Source organism: Lolium rigidum, chromosome 1 (genome assembly GCF_022539505.1).
Source record: "Lolium rigidum isolate FL_2022 chromosome 1, APGP_CSIRO_Lrig_0.1, whole genome shotgun sequence".
Classification (NCBI taxonomy): domain Eukaryota; kingdom Viridiplantae; phylum Streptophyta; class Magnoliopsida; order Poales; family Poaceae; genus Lolium; species Lolium rigidum.
Window position 1 is genome coordinate 306286387 of NC_061508.1, and position 15203 is coordinate 306301589.

The 15203-nt window shown below is 44.6% G+C and overlaps 4 protein-coding genes across 6 annotated transcripts; 1 reads left to right on the forward strand and 3 right to left on the reverse strand.

Annotated features, from left to right (window-relative positions):
- Window positions 1-299: 299 nt before the first annotated feature.
- LOC124697226 (WAT1-related protein At3g45870-like) lies at window positions 300-3223 on the forward strand. 2 transcript variants are annotated; one of them, XM_047229859.1, is made up of 8 exons: window positions 300-618; window positions 787-849; window positions 975-1091; window positions 1179-1473; window positions 1601-1756; window positions 1883-2034; window positions 2300-2740; window positions 2885-3223. In XM_047229859.1, exons 1-7 carry the CDS (start codon window positions 362-364, stop codon window positions 2475-2477), a joined length of 1218 nt encoding a protein of 405 aa, XP_047085815.1. In that variant the 5' UTR covers window positions 300-361; the 3' UTR covers window positions 2478-2740; window positions 2885-3223. The 2 variants fall into 2 exon arrangements, with proteins under 2 accessions (XP_047085815.1, XP_047085806.1); XM_047229850.1 differs by having other exon boundaries at window positions 2888-3223.
- A 455-nt stretch (window positions 3224-3678) lies between these two features.
- On the reverse strand, window positions 3679-6356 carry LOC124697261 (protein METHYLENE BLUE SENSITIVITY 2-like). Its single transcript, XM_047229882.1, has 2 exons — window positions 5928-6356; window positions 3679-3990 (listed from the first exon to the last, which is right to left on the reverse strand). Exons 1-2 carry the CDS (start codon window positions 6260-6262, stop codon window positions 3975-3977), a joined length of 351 nt encoding a protein of 116 aa, XP_047085838.1. The 5' UTR covers window positions 6263-6356; the 3' UTR covers window positions 3679-3974.
- Window positions 6357-7636: 1280 nt separating this feature from the next.
- LOC124697243 (peptidyl-prolyl cis-trans isomerase CYP20-1-like) lies at window positions 7637-10648 on the reverse strand. 2 transcript variants are annotated; one of them, XM_047229873.1, is made up of 7 exons: window positions 10526-10648; window positions 10226-10304; window positions 9471-9518; window positions 9354-9377; window positions 8213-8395; window positions 8044-8119; window positions 7637-7941 (listed from the first exon to the last, which is right to left on the reverse strand). In XM_047229873.1, exons 1-7 carry the CDS (start codon window positions 10619-10621, stop codon window positions 7803-7805), a joined length of 645 nt encoding a protein of 214 aa, XP_047085829.1. In that variant the 5' UTR covers window positions 10622-10648; the 3' UTR covers window positions 7637-7802. The 2 variants fall into 2 exon arrangements, with proteins under 2 accessions (XP_047085829.1, XP_047085824.1); XM_047229868.1 differs by having other exon boundaries at window positions 10511-10636.
- A 577-nt stretch (window positions 10649-11225) lies between these two features.
- Window positions 11226-14228, reverse strand: LOC124697272 (protein RER1A-like). Its single transcript, XM_047229891.1, has 3 exons — window positions 13870-14228; window positions 12274-12454; window positions 11226-11556 (listed from the first exon to the last, which is right to left on the reverse strand). Exons 1-3 carry the CDS (start codon window positions 14226-14228, stop codon window positions 11509-11511), a joined length of 588 nt encoding a protein of 195 aa, XP_047085847.1. The 3' UTR covers window positions 11226-11508.
- Between the last annotated feature and the right edge of the window lie 975 nt (window positions 14229-15203).

Below are 15203 nucleotides of genomic sequence, written 5' to 3' on the forward strand. Positions count from 1 at the left end.
ATGTATGTTGTAAATTATGTTAAAATGTAGCGATGAATTCGATCTTGCGACGAACTTCGTAGTATTTGAATTCTTCCGCGAAATTTGATTTCGAGTTTTTCAGTTCGTGGATACATGATCTGATCAACACGAGCTTGATACGCGTATGTATCCGTTTTTAAGAGTTGGGAAGTACAGGATCTGCTAGCAATGTTGGTAGTTGCGTGCGTGGAATGGCATGCGGACCCCAAACACAGAACTGTTCCCCAATAAATATGCCACGGCGGCACACACCACCGCACACCGCAGCCGCCCGTCAATACTGGAGATTTTCTTTCGTCTCTCTCTCTGCTCCTAAGTGGCTGTAGCAGCCAGCGTAGCGATGGGGGAGACGACGATGCTGCAGCGGTGGTCGTCGTCGGTGTGGGGCGGCATGAGCGGCAGCGGGCGGATGCGGCTGTGGGAGAACAAGGCGTGGCTGGCGCACGCCGGCATGGCCTTCGTCCAGATCGCCTACGGCGGCTACCACGTCCTCACCAAGTCCGTCCTCAACGTCGGCATGAACCAGATCGTATTCTGCGTCTACCGGGACCTCGTCGCGCTCGCCATACTCGCCCCAGTCGCCTTCTTCAAAGAGAGGTTCGTTGCTTCCTGCCGATTGCTTGCTACACCAAACTCTAGTCTTCCCCTTGCTCTGCAGCAACAAGAAGCGAAAGCGACACCTCTCCTTCTCCCTCCGATTTTGAAGAATCAAATCAAATTCGATTGATGCTCACTGTATTCTCAGTGCGAATTTTGAATTTTCAGGCGGGTGCGGCGACCGGTGACCCCGCAGCTCCTCGGGTCCTTCGCGCTTCTTGGCTTCACCGGGTAATTCTTGCATTTCTGCTGCCGCTGATGCCTCATACCTGATGGAGCAATAACAACTCTTCAGACTTCAATCACCTCTTGTGTGTGCGTCACATTCTGATGACTGATGTGTATGTCCTGTGCAGGATCTTCGGGAACCAGCTCCTGTTCCTGCTCGGCCTCAGCTTCACCAACGCCTCCTACGCAGCGGCTTTCCAGCCCGCCATACCAGTCTTCACCTTTCTCTTGGCTGCAATTGTTGGGTAATCAATTAACATAAGTTTTCCTGGCATTGCCTTGGTTTCAAATGCTAGACCCAACTGTAACCAAATTCCTACAAAATGTTCCAGTGTTGAGGTGTTCAACGTCTTCTCCAAGGACGGCATGGTCAAGGTTCTTGGCATAGCCGTGTGCGTCTCTGGCGCCGTCCTCATGGTCTTCTACCAAGGCCCCTCCTTGATCGGCCTTGCGGGCACCAATGCCGCGGGCGGCAACGCCCTGGGCGCCACATCATGGAGCAGCACCAGCTACCCTGCTCAGTGGATCACACCAGCCATGCTCAGTTTCGGTTTAGGAACCTGGAACATTGGTGTCCTGTGCCTCATCGGCAACTGCTTCCTGATGGGGGCTTATCTTGTCATCCAGGTAAGCAAATCAGGGTGCATTCATAGCTCAACCCTGGGCCTGCTAGTGTCAAGGATATCATGATCATCTTGCTACTAAGAAAAATGTCTGATTGAGCGTCCTTTTCTCATGTGGTGCCAAATTCCAGGCCCCGGTGCTCGTAAAATATCCGGCGAGCTTATCCTTGACAGCCTACTCCTACTCATTTGCCACCATCTTCATGGTGTTGACTGGGGTGTTTGCAACAAATGGGCTCCACGAGTGGGCACTGACAGGGACAGAGATAATAGCCATTCTATATGCTGTGAGTATCTGAGCAACTAATATTTATTATGTGCCATTTGGATTTGATCAGATCCAGGAATTGAATGGCCATGTTAGGTCTCTCCTACTACCATCTTCTAACCCAATTTCTTGCCTGTGCCAACAGGGAATTATCGCATCTTGTATCAACTATGCAATCATGACCTGGGCAAACAAGATCCTTGGACCTTCCCTGGTTGCCCTCTACAATCCGCTCCAACCAGCATGTTCAACCATCCTCTCTACTATCTTCCTTGGAACCCCAATTTATCTCGGAAGGTTTGGACCAACACTCTACCCTATGTCTCTCATGAACATTTTCTCAAGTTTCGGGTCATTCAAATTGGTCAAGTTGCATTGTGTTTACCACAGCGCTACTAAATGATCAGGACATAGTACCAGTGGTCATTGGTGTAAACAGATGTTGTATCTCGTAGAGACAGTTGTTGTTACTTGATTAGTTTACCTCACTTATAAAGTTGTAAGCTATAGAATTTTCACAAATTTATGCAGAACTAAGTGCCACCTTGTATACTCCTTGCAGTGTCATTGGAGGCGTCTTCATCATTGCTGGTCTATACATTGTTACGTGGATTCGTTACAAGGAAGCTCAAAGACTACTAATGGGTAGCAGTTATCTGACTCCTCTTCTATTAGAGGCAGATGGTGCACCGGATCACAAGTCAGCAGAAAGTTCCCTCAATGGCTCCATTGACCCCTAGGGCATGGAGAAGAGTCGCACTAGCATCACCAGAATTGCTTCATATATTGGTTTCAGATATTCTTGTTAGAAAGCATGTATTTACCATTGCTATCATTGGATTAAGTTCGATTGTAAGGAAGATGTGTTGGAGCTGAAGTGGATAGCAGTCATCATTTTCTTAGCAAAGCTACTGGCTTACAATGTGGGGTGATCGTTCAGCTTCAAGAGTTGTCTTCACTGGTTCAGGGCTAGCAGCGGGAGGAACAACTTCAGTTATCAAAGGTCAATGCATATCACATTTTATTACTCTAGCAGTTTGCTATCATCATGATTGACATCTAAACATAATATTAACAACATAATTTTCTGTAGTATAGAGCTTGTTTTGACTACTCATGTTAACTTGCATCTTATCTTCTTCTTCAGCAGTTTCTTTTTTAGGCCTTGGAACTGACGCTGCAATAGCTACTTCTATACCATCAAGACAACTGTTCTCCTGTGATGATTTCCAGCTTCGGGCTTTACATTAGTTGAAGAAATCAAACTATCACTCCAAATTCCAGTGTTCTTGCCACAGGCAATAGGTTTTCTGGGGTGTTACTACGGCTCTATTCTTGTATTTGTCTTTCTACTTCCTATGTTGCGTCCCTCTAGGGTGTCAATTTGTCACACGGTTACAATACTGTATCATTTTTTGGGATTACTTAGCGTGGCATTACAAAGGCGCTAGATATATTTTATAAAGGGAATTTATTGTCTGTGTAAGTGCATATGTTTTATTGGGCTCATCAGTACAAGTACAACCATATGGTTTTCCCATGATTCCTGAGAGTATATACCAGTTCTTCCCAAATGCCTACGGAAAATAATTGAGTGCACACTGCATCCTGGCATGCATACTCCAAGAAAATATGCATACCCAACCATGTTGCAAAACATGCTTGGGAGATACGATGGACAAGGCTATCACTAGGTTCATCCAAATAATAAATTGGCGTGGAACGTTTCAGGCAGTGAATCAGCCTAGTGATAACAGTTTACCAGTTCCATGGTTGACATTATTTCAGCATCAGTTCCATGGCATCAAACGAATGATGAAAAGTACTTCTCACCATTGCTTCAAGCATCATAGATTCCATGCTATCCTATCAAAAGTACCTCACCATGATTCAAGTAATCATAAAATCACATCATGGCAATGCCTCTCCGGTGGGCAATATGATAACAAAAGCGCATTGCCAACATTCATTACTAGCTGCGTAGGACAAACAGTTATGGTGTTTAACCCCAACAGTAATTGGCAATCTACTAATCTAGGAACCAACATAATAGGCAGCAACCAGTTATTTAGTTCATCTCAGATGTTCTGGAACGCATAATATATCGGATTACAACTTGATTGAACGAAGCAAGCCAGACAACCAAATATCTTAAAACGACAACCCAAACGAGATAGTCATAACCCATTGCGATAGCAAACAGAGACTTTGAAGAGGCATTTGATGCTATGAAGGCCTCATTTCTGTTCATCGCTGCAATGACACAATCATCGTCAAATGAGAACACCAGACTGCCAATGTTACTACCACAAGTATGGGTATAAACCATACTGCCAAGAGACCAATTCTACTGATTGATGATGATGACTTATCAGTATGGCATGATTAACTGAATGGAAACAAATGAAGAGAAAGGATAAGCGAGGAAACTATAGCAGGGATTTCTGAAATTGAAATTCCCCTTTCTTGAATGGAGAAAGGTTAGGTAAGTCAGGTTCGGATTTAGGATAGTTGAACATAAAACCAACTGTACGAATCAGACAATTGATGAGCTAAAATATTTCTTACAACGCATTGTGGATAAGAAACAAGTGCAACTCATTTAAGCTGACAACAGAGGACACTAAGAGTAGAAACCTTTTCAGATAGCTTGATCGCCACTAGACATTAAGATTAGAGTGGCCAAAGCTTAAGCTGAATGAGCAGATTTTTTTTCATACTGCTTGAGTGCCACTAAAATTAATGGTAGCATCATAGAGTAGCGAAAGTAAACCATCGACTAGCTAAAATTCTTCTTGCTACGCACAGAGGATAAGAAACACATGTGCAACTCTCCAATTCATGCACTTAAGCTGCCAAGAGAAGGAACCAAGCGAGTAAAAACTTTTTCAGATTGCTTGAGCGCCACTAGACATTAATATCAGCAAACAATCTCTTGCCAGCATCATCATAGAGTAGCTGACATAATACAGCAAGTAGCACCAAAGTGCAGCCAACCATCGGATGACTTATCGTACAAGGATCGGAATAGAATAGTTCCGAGGAGAGAAAATTAAAGCATCTATCACAACATTAGCTGCATAGAGTAGCCGAAGCAAACCATCGACGAGCCATTATAATACTTCTTACTAGGCACAGAGGATAAGAAACACAAGTGCAACTCTCCAATTCATGCACTTTAAGCTGCCAACAGAGGATGCTGAAGGAGCAGATATTACTTCAGATTGCTTGAGCGCCAGTAAAATTAACAGTAGCATCATAGAGTAGCGAAAGCAAACCATCGACGAGCTAAATTTTTTCCTTATTACGCACAGAGGATAAGAAACACAGGTGCAACTCTCCAATTCATGCGCTTAAGCTGCAAAGAGAAGGAACTGGGCGAGTACAAACTTTTCAGATTGCTTGAGCGCCACTACACATTAATAAAAAGCAAACAATTTCTTGCCAGAATCAGAGTAGCGAATACAGTAATTGAACATGGCAATGAGGACATGGACTCGGGTATACGGGAACAAAAAAATTAAAGCATCTATCACACGACATTAGCATTACAGAGTAGCCGAAGCAAACCATCAACGAGCTATTATACTTCTCACTACGCACAGAGGATAAGAAACACAGGTGCAACTCTCCAATCCATGCACTTAAGCTGCCAACAGAGGAAAGCTGAACGAGCAGATATTTCTTCAGATTGCTTGAGCGCCACTAAAATTAACATTAGCATCATAGTGCTAAAATTAACATCAGAAAGCAAACCATCCACGAGCTAAATTTCTTCTTACTGCGCACAGAGGATAAGAAACACAGGTGCAACTCTCCAATTCATGCGCTTAAGCTGCCAAGATAGGGAACTGAGCGAGTACAAACTTTTCAGAGCGCCACTAGACATTAATATCAGCAAACAATCTCTTGCCAGCATCATCATAGAGTAGCGACATAATACAGCAATTAAACATGGCAGCGAGGACATGGCCTCATCATCAGGTTGTATACGGGAAACAAGAAATAACTCGTCCATCACACGACACACGACGACGACATGTACTAGCAGCAGCGGCAGCAGCTCTATTGCAAAGAAGCAGCAGCAGGCAGCGGCAGACACGGCAGCAGACTTAAGAAGACTAGTAGTAGCAGCAGTTTGATTGATTGATAGCAGATCGGATTCTGTGGATGGAAGGGGGGAAATTTACCCCGTCTTCTTGAGGCTGCCGCGGACGCCGGGCTTGGGCTTGGAGCTGGAGGCGGCGGCCTCGGGCGCGGCGGCGGTGGAGCCGTGGAGGTTGTTGATCTTCTCGGGGTCGAAGGGGATCTTGGGGTGGCGCGCCTCGTGGTGGATCTGCATGGACTTGACGTCGGGGGCCGTCACCTTGCAGAGCGGGCACTCCATCTTGGCGTGGCCGCCCTTCTCCTGGCCCAGCCGGTCCTTCTGGCCGGCCTTGCCCCCGCCGCGGTTGGTCAGCGCCGCGTCGGCCTTCGCCGCCAGCTCCTTGGCCGTGTGCTTCTTCGGCTTCGCCTTCCCCGTCATCTCCGACGACCTTGCGCCGCTCGCTCGCCGCCGCCGCCGGCTGCTAACCCTATTCGCGTAAAATTGTCTTCTTTTTGCGTTTGATGCGACGGGTGGGGGAAGGAGACTCTGGTGGGGAGGAGGGAGGGGCGCCAATTATTAGGGCCATGGGGCGTGCGGCTGTGGCATCTCGGCCGTCGGATCTGGAACGGACGGCCGAGATTGTTGCTTGGGAGATTCTGGTTTTTCCAGGCACATAGATTTGTTTGGAAACTAGATGCGGCGTCTAGGGTTGGTCGACTTCCGGTTTTTGCAGGACTCCTCTTTTTTCTTCCATGTTTGTATATTCGTATCGATCATGTTGTTACGGGCTACATACGGGATAAGATTTCCTACCTAGGAAAAAAAAGACATTCTTTTTTCTACGAAGGAGAATACTGGTAGTGTGAGCTTTTGTCAAAGATTCTCTGCGGGCAAACGGGTGGTGGACGAGCTTCGTTGGGGCACAAGAATTTCAGAAAGGAGTTCCAACGGAAAGGAATTCATGGTAGTATCATGAATTCATGATGGTCATAGAGTACTCATGTGCAACACCGCCGCAAAAGGAACGTAAAATGTGACAGGTAACTAATTTCGAAATTCAGTTCAACTGTAAAGAGGGACCACCATTTGGAACTTATTTTTTCACATCCTACTCTCCAACTGTATCCTGTGAACTTGCTAGTACAAGATTCCGAAGATTCAACTGATTCAGATGAAAATACTAAGGGCTTCTTTGATCCTAGCTTCAACTGATTCAGATGAAAATACTAAGGGCTTCTTTGATCATAGGATCCGTATAAGAATGGGTGTCTCTAAGGCTCAGTTGACTGAGCAGTCAAATTAAATTTGTGTGTTTCAATGCGGACCTAAATAAAATGTAAATAACAGTAAACATGAATCTTCAAGCAGAAATAAAATCCAACAGCGAAGCACGTGACTAAGACATAAGCTACATCTCAGCTAACTAAAACTTGGGACATAGAAATTTTTCCTACACTAGTTATTTGATTCATAGAAATATATCTTATAGCAAGTAATTTTATAGGACTCTTGTAGTGCAAATTCTATAGGAATAAAATATTAAATCATACTTTATAAAAAAATTAACATAATCAAACACAACTCATCTTTTCATAGGATTCAACTAGCCATGATTATTCCTATGATTTTCCTATCCTATGAATTAAAGGAACCCAAGTGAGAAAATACTAGTTTGTTGATCATATAGCATCCGATTTAGAAACATATGGCCATATATCTTAACCACATATGATATGATACTTAAAAAAAGATAAACGAAACAGTGTATAAGTATCAGGCCATTGGCCGCATCACCCCAACCCAATACGCGAATAAGCAAGTCGTTATATAAGTAATTATACTTTATAGTCAAGAGAAACCTGGTCATCTAAAATAGCGTAGAACAGTAGAGTATGCGGAAACAGACCAACTAATAACAGTTCTACAACAAGGGGCGGTAGTAGCCTCCATGTTCCATCAGAGATCATTTTCATCTCAATCACAGCGGCAGTTCTCCGCTGTCCGCAACGACAACTTTGCTCTTTGGTGTGCCGCTCTGCTTGCCTTCAGCTTCAACCTTGTAGATCACGTCCATTCCAGAGATGACCTTGCCGAACACAACGTGCTTGCCATCCAACCTAGCATACAAAATGTGTGAATCATCAGTAATGAGTTCCAACAGAACAAAAGATTAGGCACAAACTGGCGCAATTACAAAGAGTGATGAGTTTGAAGATTACCAGCTTGTAGTTACAGTGGTGATGAAAAACTGGGATCCGTTTGTGTCTTTCCCAGCATTGGCCATGGAAAGGTAGCCTGCACGGATAACAAGCGAAGGTCTTACTTGGCTATCACTCCAACAAAGTATGTCTAGTTGCAAATAGGATTTCAGGAAACACAGTTTATTACCTGGTCCAGTGTGCTTGAGCTTGAAGTTCTCGTCAGCAAACTTTGTGCCGTAGATAGACTCGCCGCCCATTCCATTGCCATGTGTGAAGTCACCTCCTTGGATCATGAAGCTGGGGATAATTCTGTGGAATGAACTTCCCTTGTAGTGGAGAGGTTTGCCACTCTTTCCAATTCCTTTCTCGCCTGTAAAGTTGAAAGAGCTACATGAGACCACATCAAACACGCAACTTGGGCATGGTAAGTAACCACCAGCAGACATCACACAGAAAACATACAGGGCCCCACTGAAATATAATAATACTCCCTCTATGCCACATCATTTAAGATATTTTCAATGTCAACCATGTGAACTTTGACCAAGTTTGCATAAAAAAAATATTAACATCTACAATATCAAATCAACACCATGTGATTTATCATGAAGTATATTTCAATATGGTATACATTCACAATATTGCAGATATTGATAACTTTCTCAATAAACTTGGTCAAAATTAGTGGAGTTTGAATGCTCACCACATTATGGCAAGGAGGGAGTATGTAGTAAATATGAGTATAAATAGGACTTTCTTACAACTCTACTCCACTGTGGAATATGAAGAATGAGACAACAGTTATGTTTATCTTTCTATGTTTTTCTCATGAAGTATATGTGATGTAACATATTAGACCAGCTACCTAACTTCTTCTCTTGACATTCAGATGTAGTGTGATAGATGGCACAGAAAGGGAACTTAAAACCTGACTGTAGAGAAGTTAAAACTTAGGAGCCCTTCCCAAAATTTGCAGTCACACAGGCTGCTGTCATTCTCTCTATGTCGTTGTGATGATGATGGTAACATTGGCAAGGAACGCATACACGTGCATCAAATAAGTCACGATTTACACTGTTGAATTTTGTTCTACTTTTGGGGAAGTACTTCTATTAGATTGGCTAAACTACTTGAAGATGTAACCAAATTTATCATAACGTAGTTTATGTTAAGATGAGAAATCGCAAAGCAGCATGATAAAGGTTTGGATAGAGCAAATCTTATCCCAGGAGAGACAGCCTTGACATTAGATCAGTCATCTGGAAACTTCAACAAGAAAGATAGGGAAACACTTTAAGCATATAGAGGTATGTGGTATGGAAGCATACCTGTGCAAAGTGCTCTGAAGTTCTCTGTACGACAAAAGATAATAAGCCATTAGCATTCCTTAGCATCCAATGCGATAATATACATGGTAATTAAGCTGAAAAGAAAGGTGATGGTACCTGCTGTTTTAGGAACAGCGTTTCCGAAAAGTCCCATGACAACCCGACCTACGGAAATACAGAAGTGATTTAAATGCCAACAGATCAATCAAATGATGGGCAGAGAACACCAAAAAACATACATGAATAGCACATAAGTGTTTCACATTAAACATGAAACTAAGACTAGGGGGCCAGGGGCATGTTTGATTGGTTCCCAAAACCAACCCAACATGATTTTTGGGTCATGGCCGTCTTTACTTGGATGGTTACAAATTTCTGGTATATCCATGTCAATTTTCCCAATCTAGTTAATTTCTTTGCCAACATTTGGTAAATTGTGGGCAAACAAAAACTTCCATAAAATATCAGATAGCCAAATTTTGTTAGGGTCGACCATGGCTCCAACCTTCCATCAAATATTAGATAGCCAAATGCAGTCATCTCACCAGACACCCTCCATTCCAACGAATAATGCATGTATATCAAGAATATTTGATACAAAATTGGTATCGTTAGAAACCATTTTTCAATACCAATCTAACAATATCGATTATATACCATGTAATCGAGATATTGTTGCTCAATTCTTTCGGTCAAATTTAATTTTGAAATATGCGTGCGGGTAGTAATAGATTTTTCTTTGTCGATATCAAATTAAGTACTAGGCGCCTAGGCTAGGACAAGAATCAGCAAAATAATAGGTGTATACAGCAGAGTTCTGTATTGTTCGCCCCTGAAGATGGTACATCGCCCTGATCTGGAAATTAAGCTACCTGCGGGCTTGCCGTCGATCTCGATGTCGAAGAAGACCTTGTGCGTCACCTTGGACAGGTCCGCGCTGGGTTTCTTGGCCTGCGAACCAGGAATAAACCGTAAGTACGCATCAATTGTATAGAGACATCACACCAAACCAAACCCCTAACAAATCAGCGACTCCGAACATATGTACGGCCTCCGGATCCGCAGCAACCAGATTCAGACACTAGCGCGAGATCGGATAACGGAAGAATCAGAGGGGGAGTACTGAAGGTAAGGAGAGGGGTTCGCGGGGGACGGACAAGGTGGATGAGCACCTGGGCGAACGCGAAGGTGGCGGCGATGAGCGCGAGCCACAGGCACACCGACGCCGGGCGCGACCTGGGCCTCGCCATCCACGCGCGCATCGCCATCTCGGAGCTCTCGTGCGATCGGATCGCCGCGGACGAGGGATGGAGAGAAGAGAACAGATCTGCTCGCTCGTTCAACAGTGCAGTCTCCGAGGGAGTCCACGGGCGTGATAAACAGAGCGGGGCGTGTGGCTGGAAGGTGGGGCCCAACTGTCAGGCGAAGCACCTGCCGCAACCCGACCGCACTCATCGGAGTGCTCTTTGCTGTGTAAGTTAAACAGAAATTCTGAGATTAATGGAGGTGATTAATGGAGGCTAATTGACATCTGAGGTTTGCTACAGCTCCATCATGTTGGTGTGTAGGTGTGTCATGCGTGTGTAACCAACAAGCAAGTTGTATTTTTGTGTTGATGAAAACCTGTTTTTTTACTCCTGAACTCTCCTTGAGCCAGAAAGCAATAGAGAGAGAGGTTGATCCACCATACCGACATACTCCCTCCATCCATACTTCTCGTGGCTATAGTTTAAATTTAAATTATAATCATCACGACAAGAATTATGGAACATGGAGAGTACAAAATATACTTGGCAGTTCACTACAAGAGAATACATTAAACAAATTTCAGAGATCATCTACGAAGACTGCAAAGCGGAGAAGAACTAATGATTGTTGCACGAGCCACAACAGTTTTGATTTGATTTGCATTGCACACGATCCAGTAAGGTCCGTACTTCATAGTAGTAGCATAAAACAGCTGACACAAGGTAATTGTACAGAAGCTAGCGCTATGCAGAACAAGAGCCACCAACCATTCAACCAATGGCAAAGTCACGAGTTGTACATTCACTGTCAGTAGGTTGTACTAATAAAAACCACCATGCCAGCATATAATCACTGCCGCGCCTCGCCTCACAGAAGAGCGACACGGGGATTTGGTCTCCAGGTTCCTTCAATCTTTCGATGAACTGGCTCCTGGGCCTCTCTTTCCTCCGTATTTCTGCAGTTGGAATTGGAAACAAAGTTCAGTGAACCGAAACATGGTATGTTGCCGAATTATGAAGTGCAGATTCATGGCTTTGACCAGTCCTAGGGTGGATATCCTGGCATGATGTTAAACAGTTGACCTCATAATGAAGATTGCTAATACATGGTGGACCAATATGTTAACTTATAGGGAGCCAACAATCGCATGCAAAGCTTTGTTTGGTACGACTACTAGAGTATTTTTAGGGATCTGTGTGGATTAGTCCTAAAAGCCCGTTTGGTTCTAGTGAATCGGGCTGGTTTTATCCCCACTTTTCCCCCGAATGCCCCAAACCTAGTGTTTTCTCCAATATCCAATACACTACCTCTCCCTGGTGGATTGAGGATTGAGGTTATATGGGGTTTTGAGGGGGATTGGGTGAAGGTAGTGTTTCACCCCAATCCCTATGGGGATAATCCGCACTAATACCCCCAAAACCTCTAGTAACAAACAAGGCCTAAATGGAAAGTTCAGTCAGGATGACTTAATAAGGTTATATATTATGGTTGCCTCAAGGCACCAACTCGTACAAGTGACAATGTAAACTGTGCATCAATGATTAATCGGCATTAACATTGTTATGACTGAAGTGATAATTTCTTTAAAAAATCTTGCAGAAAGCACGGCATAATTGAGTTTCAAGCAACTGAAAGAAACTAAAAGCCTTTGAACCAACAGCAAAGTTCTCACCTGCTTTCCCATGCTGAATGGGACATACTTGTATTTGATCATATGTAAAATCTGTCGCTTCATTGTCAGGACAAAGAGCACGATCCAGTAGCAGAGCAGTATTGGCCAGAAGACAGGAACATCAAATACCGAGAAGAATGTCATGACAAAAGCAACACAGAAGGCTTTTGTGATGGCATACCTGGAAAGAGTAGCAGTTGGTTAGTGTACTTTTTGTACATTTGCACTGCATAACAGACAAACAAAAGCCATTGATTGAACCCATAGGCACCGGAAGGAAAAATCTTTAAGCTAGTACAGATTCCATGATATCTAACAGCAAGCAGTACTCCTCTGCTACATATTAGCCTACCCAAAACGTCTTATAATATGGAACAGAGGTAGTATAATTTAATTTGCGATACTCATTCCCTGCTCCAAAAGCAGCAAATCCATCATTCATTGAGCTAGCTAGGGAAAATCAGTACTAAATGCACAGTTATAAACTCAACATATACTACTTGCAAATTGGAAAGAGATTGATCGTAGAATCTCATCTGAACTTCTGCACCATACAACAGCGTGACTACCAACGAAAGAACAACGCAACAACTTAAAAGAGTCATAAAAATGGAAGGTTAACAACTCTTCACTAGAGAAGTAGCTAAAGTTCACGAGATGGAATCCGCACAGATGTGGAAGAGCCCACCTAGAAAATGCAACATATCCTTTCCAGACTATGCAGCCTCAAGTCATTGCGTTAAAAAAACTCAATGCACAAAGGTGCAAGAGCTCACCAAGAAAATGCAACTGTATCCTTTCCGGACTATGCAGCCTAGTCATTGCGCAGCAAAACTTAACAACACAACAACTTAAAAGAGAGTCATAAAAATGGAAGTCACTAGAGAAGTAGCTGAAGTTCACAAGTTGGAGACCGCACGAAAGTGCAAGAGCCCACCCAGAAAATGCAACATATCGTTTCCAGACTATGCAGCCTCAAGTCATTGCATTAAGAAAACTTGAATGCACAAAGGTGCAAGAGCTCACCAAGAAAATGCAACTGTATCATTTCCGGACTATGCAGCCTTAAGTCATTGCGCAGCAGAACTTAATTGCACGACACCAAAGCGGAAGAGCTCAGCTGGAAAATGCAACATGTGCTTTCCAGACTTCAATTGCACAAGACGAAATTGCAAGAGCTCACCTAGAAAGAAAACGAGACATGCCCTTTCCCAGAACGTGCAAACCTCCTCAGGTTCATTGCACTAGACAGATTTGTCTGGAGTAGCTTCTACTATGAGAGGAAACCCGTCAAGCAGGTAGGTCAACAAGCAATGCATAGGAATTACTAGCAAAGTATATGTGTGTAGTTACAGGTTGTCAAGGTTATCCTTTTATTGGTTTTGTTATTCCATGGGTTAGTTGACGAGAGACACGCAAACCATTTCGATGGTAGGTGAATCTCGCCTGACTGGCCAAAGAAAAGCAGGCTGTTTTGGTTCCCAATCAAATCTGGCGCTAGGGAGAAGAGCGCGATCTCGAATACAAATTATCTAGAATCAAACGGGAGTGGGTAAAGACTAGGGAAGAGCGTATTGGGAGAAGCGGCGTCAATACCAGAACTTGAACTCGGGTAGGCGTCGGATGAAGGGCTTGAACTCGTCGTTGCCGCGGGTGGGCAGCGCGGGCCCGGCGGCGTCGAGCGCCTCCAGCTCCGGGTCGACCATGGGGGAGAGGAAGCCGATGAGGAGGTTGAGGAGGTAGATGCCGAGGCCGTAGGAGACGACGTAGAAGCCCTGCGCGTAGTAGACCCGCAGCGCGTAGACGGCGGCGGCCAGCAGCGTGCCCGCCCAGCGCCCCGCCGTGTGCGGCGCCGCCCGGTCCAGGTGGTGCTGGAACGCCCGCGACGCCTCCGCGCGCCACCGCTCGGCAGACGAGGACGGGGAGCCGCCGTTGCCGGCGCCGAGGGGCTCCATGGCTGTGGTGGTGGTCGCCGCTTGGGGATTTTCTTGGGGTGGGCGAGCTCGGTCGGTGGGGTGGGGTGGGCTGGGCTCCGGCTTGCGTGTGACGAGTGGGAGGACCGGTCAAGCGCTAGGCTTTGAGATGCTGTAAAGTGCTGGGACACGCGTTCCACACGCACACGCAGTCCAGCCAGCCTCGGTTTGTTTCTCCAACTTGGGTGCAATTTCTTTCGAAATTTATTGCATGGAGATTTTCTCCAGGAGTATCTCCGACGGGGCGACGCATTTTGGATGTTGAAAATGTTGGCGCGCGTTCTCTTGCGTCGGTCTAAATGGTTGAAATCGATCGCGCGTCCGTTTGCGTCGGGGTGGTTTCAGCGGCACGACGAATTTTTTCGATTTTGCATTTTTATAACATGAAAATATAATTTACATAGTAAAAGAAAGGAAAATAGAAGTCCTAAGAACGCCTACTGGTTCTTGTCGTCGATGTCGATCACGACAAGCTCCGTTACGAATCGTGTCTCTCGGAGTTCAATTCTATCGTCCCACCGACACGAATTGTTTACAGACTCCTCTCCCGACGGATATCGGTCAAAGGAAAGGAACCACAGATGAAAACTGGATCCGGTTTTTTGACGGATGAAAATTTATTTCGGTTTTTTACCTACCAACACCACCGATTCGTAACTTATTAGTAGAGATATATATATATATATATAATAGACGAAACAATAGCTCCTTTACAAATATCAACATGAGAGAGAATGCACTTTCCAATTATCAAAAGCAGAGATAAATCAATTTCCAGTTTTAAACATAAGGCCGAAGGCCCGGCTTTATATATAAAGCCATACGGCAGCCAGAGTAGCAATACACATACAAGACACGACACACGGCTTCCTCAAGCCCCACACCTCCGTCTGAGACAACGAACGACAGCAACGCACAACACATGATCCTACAGATTGTCCAACATGGCTAGCACAA